This window comes from Carassius auratus, unplaced genomic scaffold, assembly GCF_003368295.1.
Source record: "Carassius auratus strain Wakin unplaced genomic scaffold, ASM336829v1 scaf_tig00217245, whole genome shotgun sequence".
In the NCBI taxonomy this organism is placed as follows: Eukaryota; Metazoa; Chordata; class Actinopteri; order Cypriniformes; family Cyprinidae; genus Carassius; species Carassius auratus.
Genome location: NW_020528961.1, coordinates 97084 through 105632, shown reverse-complemented (window position 1 = coordinate 105632; position 8549 = coordinate 97084). Strand labels below are relative to the sequence as shown.

The following is an 8549-nucleotide window of genomic DNA, read 5'->3' as shown; positions in this document are numbered from 1 at the left end:
TAGCAAAAATATGCATTGATACATTTTTTCTTTTTTTTTTTTTGTATTTTCTCTTTTAAGAAGAAAAAAAAGTGCATCTTTAAAAGTGCACGCTGTGGTGTGGGAACGTGTGCTAGTGAAATACTATGAACAATTGTGTGTTTTCAATTTAATTGCTTTGATTTAATAGTGCAGAGACATTTTTTTTTATTGCAAACTCGTTTTATTTGAAGATAATCATTACCAAAAGGGGAGAGTTGTTACCAACTCAATATGTTCCTCAAGTGCTAAGAGGATTACAAAATGTCATGCCCACATGAAATGCCCAATTCAAACACACTCAACCACACAGAAGGAAACATGCAAGAAAAATTAGTCGCCAATGGATCAAAATTTGTCAGATGTCACAAAAAAGAAGAGAGAGTTCGAAAGATATTTAGTGCAGCATAAAGTGTTGAGTGGTTTTCACATACCCAGTGCAAAACATATTTTCATACAGTTTTATATAAAATGTCTATAAAAATAGAAATAAACAATATAAAAGGCAATTAAAAATTATACATACATACATACATATATATTTACATACATACACACACACACACATACATACATACATACACACACACACATATATATATATATATATATATATATATATATATATATATATATATATATATATATATATATATATATATATTTATATATATAATATTCACATTCTTGACTTCCACGTCCCAGTACCCTCATTTGAGACCATAAGCATACAGTAGCTGGATGGAGTCAGCAAAATTATCGGTTAAATTTGACCACAGTCTCAGAAAGTACAGGTTATCAAGACCAGAAATTACTAGTCATTCTGTGAAATGCAATTTAGTGAAGTCTATACAGTGAGAACCTCCAGTTCAGTAACCTCCAGTGATTCGTGAAACCGGGCAAGATGATTCCCTGAAGAAGGTAACTCAAATAAATCAAAAAGATCAGAGACTCAAAAAAAAAAAAACGATATGTGCACCGGACTTCAGGACTTCATGGAGATTGCGGTAGCAGTTTTATCCTGTAATGCACGCGCTGTAGTAGACGGCGCTGCTGGCATCGGACAGGGCTGATATCAAAGCGCTGCTCTCCTCGCAAGGAGCGTTCCTACTCAATCGAGTCCTGTTCACACTCAGGTACTGGTCGAACTCAATCCTGTCTACTTCGCCCCAGAACTCAGAAGAGGGTCCCAGCTGGTCCACGGCGTCCAGAGAGGGTGGAGCGACCTGAGCGACTGCCGAGGTCTCGGGCGGTGGAGACAGCTGGCCCAGATGAGAGGTGAAGGCAGGCTGGGACTGACTGCTCCCGTATATCTGACCGTAATAGCCTGCAGGTGTGGGAGTGTGAGGAGCCTTGGAAGATTCTGGGAGACTCATGTTGGGGTAGAGACTGTTAGGGTTCGTGGACTCAACGACCAGGCATTTATCCTGCAGCGGGAGGCAGGCCAGCGGAGACTTCTGGTTGAGGTGTGGGTGGGAATGCTGGAGATTATGGGAGTTGTGGTGAGGGTGATGGCCAGCCTGATGGTTTGGAGGCTGGTGGTAGTTTATCCACGATCCCAGACCCACATCTTCCTGCATGTGAGGGGGGAAAAACACTGAATCTCCACCTCCCTCCTCCAACATGTCTAGCGGTGACATCTCTGGTGTTGGCAGGCCGAAACTCTCCAGCTCTGGAGCTCCGGAGGGGTGGAGGTCTCGGAAGTGTCCCAGAGGAAGCATCAGATGATGGGCATGGCGGTGTGGCGAGTAAGCATCTCGTGGTCCCGGGCCGCCAGCGAGGCCTTGGAGGAGCAAACATGGTTCCACTCGTTTCATCTTCTTGGGCTGTTTCTTGCGGCGAGGACGGTATTTGTAGTTTGGGTGGTCCTGGAGATGCTGCAAACGGAGTCGTTCGGCTTCCTCCACAAACGGACGCTTGTCTAGTGTGCTTAGAGCCTTCCAGGATTGACCTAAAAACATCATCCAATCAATGTTATTGTTTCAGGATTCATTGTGCTACATTTTGCATTTGCTGTTTTTGCTTTAGTATAAATTTGTTTAGTCACTACAGCATTGTTCTGATTTAATGCAGTAACAATGCCAGGTTATTGAGCCATATTCTTTTGATTATTTATACAAACGTATTCAATTCAGCTCTCTCAAATAAATATACAAATATGCAAATATACAATAAAATATACAAATCATGCACAAATGATTTTTTAATGCTGTCACAGTTATTATATTTGCAGCAGCTTTTGGCGAAAACAGATGTAGCACAAGTACTGACAAACGTGTGTGTGACATGAGCAAATTATTACATGTAACTGGTGCGGAGCACCCGGGGTTGGGTTGTAGTATTTGAATTATTAATGGGTCAATGGCTTCAGACAATCGGCAGCTTGTGTGTCTTCCACAGCCCTGTTATATTTCAAAAAATAAGAACATCAAAATGTCTCCCTAAGAAACAGCCAAACACAAATATTGTGCAAGATTTACAAACTTTTCAAATGACTTCCACATCATGTGCGCCCAAGGCTTTTCTAATCAACAATTCTGAGCAGAATACAAAGTTTACTTTTGTAAGATTATAATAAACTGGCACCTTTTTTCAGTTATAAAATTGAGTTAGTAATAAGATCATATGACAATGAAACAACCTGATTGTAGAAGAAGCGAAGATGTAAATAAAAACAAGATTTTGTGCAACATTAATATAATTTATAAAATAATACAAAAACGATCATGTTTAAATAATTATATTCATTATGAACTTCATTTTATGGTCCTTTACTAAAGATTTAAGTAAACATGTGCTCATCTTTGCTTGATTCAGTGCATGCCATTTATTAGCAATATAATGTTTGTGTAACTCAAGACCAATTATTCCTCTATTAAACTCACATTAACACTTTTTTTATTTTTCATTTTATATATATATATATACATATTTTTTATGCAATTATGACACATCAATATATATGTGGTAATGTTATTAAACTCTCAATTAGTTTTCAAATATGCCACATCTGAGACATCGCACCCCTGCCAATGCACTAGCCTGACCCCATCATAACCCCTGTATTGTGGTGTATAGTGAGCATCTTACCCAGCATCTTACTGAGCACAGCGTTATGCAGATCTGGGTTCTGGAGGGCCAGACGTTTGCGCTCATCTTTAGCCCACACCATGAAGGCATTCATCGGCCTCCTGATCCTCGACTCCCCTCCTGATTTCCCCTCGCCAGAGCCCAGGGTCAGAGCTCCAGAATGGGTTGAGTCCGGGCTTCCCGTCCTGGCCTCTGCTGTGGCCCCTCCAGTTCGGGACCCCGTCCGTGTTCCAGAGCCAGAAACCGGTGCCAGCTCTGTGGTCCGGCTGTGGTCAAAGCCATGTCCCCGGTCAGGCCCCGGAGTGCTGGAAGAGGCACCCCATGTCCCACGCTCCGCAACCTGGATGGGCTGAGAACTGGCCTCTTGACAGCAACTAGACTCAGATATATTCATTCCAGCAAGACCACCACAGTTAAAGCACGCTATTGTCTTTGGATAGAAGCAACACCGAGACGTCTCTAAGCTACTTTTAATACAGACTGACCAGTAACCCAAATGAAATGAGTCATAAAAAGAAAGAAAAAGAGCTAGAAAAGACTGCACCCTTTGTTTTTGGATGTTTCAGAAGTATAAAATCCCACAGATGTTAGTGTTTTGTAACTCCTGCCCTCCAGACGGTATACAGTTCTTGTGCTGAGTTTGAAAGTTGTAGTGAGTTTTGATGAACCCATGCTGTAAATATATACGTGGCCTGAGCCAATCAGAGCATCAGCCTGGACAGGAGCGGCGGGAGGGGTAACCAGTAGGAGTTCTCCTGCCCCCCTTTACAGCCTCCACAGACACAGAGATGTAATCTGAGAGGGCCATTGTTTTAGGCTTGCTGTACGCACACTCATATAGGGCACATACACTAAATCATAACACACTTGTGCACACACAGGAACCCTGTTTGTACAGGGGGGCCAGGACCACAAATAAAGCTGTGCACTTGAGTGTTAACAACTTATAACAATGAGCGCAAATGTAAAGACATGGCAGTCAACACGAAGTGAAGAAAACACATAAACCCAACACACATAACGTAACCATTTTAGATGCAATCAACCTTTGCCCTGAATATAGAGCAAAGCCTGCTCTCTGGTTTCTTGGTAGTATAAAATACTATACTATACTTAAAGTGATTTATAGACAGTTTTCACAGCTAAATATTTGTGGTTAACCCATAATTTATTTAAAAATACACTGTAAAAATGAAAACATGCAGTTTTTACCCTTATAAAAAAATTATAATAAAAATATATCGTGTAACCAAATATGGTCAGGCTGATTTAGTCATATTAAAAATAATATTTGAATATATATTTGATTATATGTATTTACTGTACATTGCAGATTATGTATACAGGGGTGAGAAGTGTAATGGCTGTTTAATCAACATTGAGGACATGAAAAGTTTTAAATGTTGATTTTATTTATTTTTCTCTCTCCTTCTCTATATATATTATACCCTTTTTAAGCGATAATTTAAACACACACACACACACACACACGCACACACACACACACACACACACACACACACACACACACACACACACACACACACACACACACACACTTAGTGTAAGCTGCCATATTCTTGTCTGGGATTGTATGCAAACATTAAAGTATTTTTATTGCTCATCATTATTTTTATAGCCTAATGAGTTGAAATCATGGCCGTGCTCTGGGTGACAGTGGCATTGTTAAACGGCTGTTAGTGAAAAATGCAGCATAGGAGGAGGCTAGTCATTAAACAGCTGTGATTACAAAGAACTTCACAATTCACAATGCGTTTCATTCAATTTATGCGAGTAAAATGTAAAATATAAAAATAGTTTGTCAGTGAAGTGAAGTAAAGAGACCGATCTCCATCACTCTTATTATAAAAATAGTAGAAACGCTGAACGTGGATTGGTCAGGGCGGGCGACCTCTGAGATGGGTTGTTGGCCTGCCTTTTTACTTTGAGAAGGGTCACGGTCAAGAACAGTTGAACACAATCGTTTAACCTCATCTAACTCAAGAGGATGTGAAAGTTAAAAGCCAGTGCTCTTAACTCAGCAACTGATTGTGTCCATGTGTTTAAAACTATGTACACAAGTGCGTGTGTATGAAATGTAAAGTTGTCTTTTGATTTACCTCATAAGAATGTGAACGAATGACATTTAAACATTCTCAAATATACATGTGGTCTCCACACCTATGGAATTCATCCAGTCTTAGACGGCTGCATCCAGCCAATTTCTCCCCCCATTGAGCACTACATCAATATTCTCGACGCTGTGAATAAATGCAAGGTGAGGCGTGAAAGTTCAGGGCGCTCAGAATCACACTGAGAGGGAAATGGAGTTTTATGGGTATGTGAAGTAGATTTGGCTCCATTAGTACAGTAGGCAGCTCAGGAGAAGACCACGAAAGGCATTTATTGTTTAATCTATGAGGACATGTCATTGTTTTCTGAAGTTTAATGGTGCTGGCATTTGTCTTTGGGAAAATAAGAGAGCTATTATGCAGAAAGGGTGATGGGTGTAAAAAAGGAAATGTGAAGCTGTTACCTTTAGAAGTTTGCTCTGCTTGACCTGTGCCTACAAATTTTTGAACTTACATTTTTAGAACACTGAGCACAACAATCAAATATGTCAATCAAACAAAACAATGGAAAAACAGTGCAGTGGAATGCAAAAAAGATTTTTAAAACTGGCATGGAATGTATGTACATCTGTGATTCACATCTATTTTCTAAATGCATGTTATCGATCTTATTGTGAACAATTCACCCCCCCCCCCCAAATAATAATAATAATTTAAATAGAGAACAAAATTTTTTTTTTTTCCTTTTTAACAACCCATATTACTCAGATATACATCATAAAAAATAAGAAATCTGCTACTTCCGCGACATCTCAATTTTAAAGTGAAGAGAATGTTTTAGTACACTAATTTACATTATTATTATTGTTTAACAATCAATATTGTTTTATTTTTAGCTGGAAAACATGTTTTAATTTAATTACAAAAAACAAGGGTAACAGGAATTTCTTCGTGTTGTTTCCTTTGGTATGGTAAAATCATACCAAATTTATATATTTTATTTTATTTTCACACTGCCTCAGATCCGGCATGACGTTTGTGACATAACATAACATAACATAACATAACATAACATAACATAACATAACATAACATAACATAACATAACATAACATAACATAACATAACATAACATAACATAACATACAGTAAATTAATACACACTTATAACCAAACCTTGACAACCAACAAGGAGCGGGAAACACAATCATGGTGGTGTGACACTCACACATACATGCTTCTGCTGCATCAGTAATTTACTGGCAAAGATTGCATGGGCCGTGTGGACGGGAAGGTCTCTCCCTCTCATAGACGGTGAAAGTTGGCTACGTGACAGTGGTCTTCGCCTGGCTGTCTGCTCCGCACTCCCTCCGGACATTCTCACAGTAAATGTGTGTGCAGCCGTCTCACCGCTCCTCCAGTCCACCTCCAGAAACAGGAAGTCAGGGATGTTCCTGATAAGATCGAGAGATACCGCAGGAGAGCGAGAGAGGGATTGCTGAGGAAGAGATAGGACAGCTGACCTTTGACTCACCCGACCCCTCGGGTGCTCTGGTGGAGGTGCCCAGTTTGGCGTGGCAGATCGCTGGTCTCCTGCCCGCTGCAAGCGACAGCACTCCCACTTCACCGCTGTCTCTGTGTCTATGTGAAAGAATGAGAGACGGGCACCACACCTACACCACAGCGGAAATTTGGCCAAGACTCCAGACTGAGCGGCTAGAGGAGGAGAACTTCACAACACTCTCTCATCTTTTATTTCTCTGTTTACTGTACGGGGCGAGGACACACACAGACACAATACCACACACACACACACACACACACACAGGGACTTCGATGAACAAAGACTCTGTTAATGAGTGTGTGTGTGTGTGTGCTTTGATTATCGATGAATATGTTAAAGTTGTTCCAAATGAGTGTATTTAGGAGTGTGTGTGTGTGTTTGAGATAAAGGTTTTATAAAATATTCATGCGCTGTTCTATTTTCAGCTGCTTGACGAAGGGAAGTTTGTAATGATGGATTGAAGCAACTATGTTTGGGAATCCCCCATGTTAACAAAATTCTCACACACACTGAAAACAATTGATAGCCAAACAATAACACATCCACATACATACAGATTTTAATTAATCTACTCATGGGAATATATTGTAGTTTATAACATGTATTACAGTGTTTTTTTTTTTTTTTTTGGACAATCGCTAAGCCACATTTCTCAATACTGTCATTTTTTCAAAACTTTTCACAAAGTGAGCACAGTCTATGTGGATCATTTATCACTGCTTTGTACAAAATATATTTTATATAACATCTTTCAAATAACATGAATTATTTTGTCACTCGGACACAAATCTTTTTACAACTCAGTGATTCAGTTTTTATTATTATTATTATTGTTGTATTTTTTTCTAACATGTTGTTCTTTTATCTTTTACTTGTATGTTATAAGTTACACTGTGTAAGTACACCTGGATAGAACAAAAACCGTATCCATCTCCATTTCAGGATGCAAAGCAACAAATGTCTCAAATTCTTTTTTACGCCCACTGTATGCTGCAGAGAAATCTAATCCAGAGAGCATTCATTCTTGTTATGCAAAGCAATTTCATAAAAGAAAACATTGCATAATGCTACCTGTTGTTGATATTTTTAGGCGCTTTATGAGGCTAGAGTGTGTTTACTGGGTGACAAGAAGTCGTTTTAGTGCATTGTACATGTGAAATTACCATCTGAAGTTGATGTGTTTTAAAAAAGTGACCTATATATTGAGAAATGGTGGAATATTGTTATGGTTGGAGGGAAGAGGCTGAAAAGTAAGAGGGATTTGTAATGTCATCCAAAAACTTACTAGAAATACTATTATTAAAGAAATACGAATATTTATTTCACAAGGAAAATATACAGTACATATTTTACATTGTTACATTTTTTTTCAAATGAATTCTTTTGTACGTTCCATCCATAAAAGAGTCCTGCAAAAATATCACTATTTCCACAATAATATTAAGCAGCACAACTGTTTTCAGCATCGATAATAATAAGAAACTTTTCTTGAACCAGTATAAAAATCAGCAGATCAGAATGATTCGATGATGTGACACTGACATCCGGAGTAATGATAATGAAAATTCCGCTTTGCATCACAGGAATAAATGGCATTTTTAAATAGATTATAAAAAGAAAATATTTATTCTAAATTGTAATACTATTTCATAATATTACTGTTTTACTGTATTTTTGATCAAATAATAAATACAGTCTTCGGGAGCAGAAGAGACCTCTTTCAAAAACATTTAAAAACTGCATTTTATATATTAAAATTAGGTTCATGACACTTTTCCCACCTAGTCTGTTGCAGGTGGTTTCAG

General features: G+C 38.6%; 1 protein-coding gene across 1 annotated transcript; it reads right to left on the bottom strand.

Moving 5' to 3' along the window:
• Nucleotides 1-689: 689 nt before the first annotated feature.
• LOC113100313 (transcription factor Sox-18-like) lies at nucleotides 690-3502 on the bottom strand. The gene is made up of 2 exons (XM_026265100.1): nucleotides 3109-3502; nucleotides 690-1969 (listed from the first exon to the last, which is right to left on the bottom strand). Exons 1-2 carry the CDS (start codon nucleotides 3500-3502, stop codon nucleotides 1035-1037), a joined length of 1329 nt encoding a protein of 442 aa, XP_026120885.1. The 3' UTR covers nucleotides 690-1034.
• Nucleotides 3503-8549: the final 5047 nt, after the last annotated feature.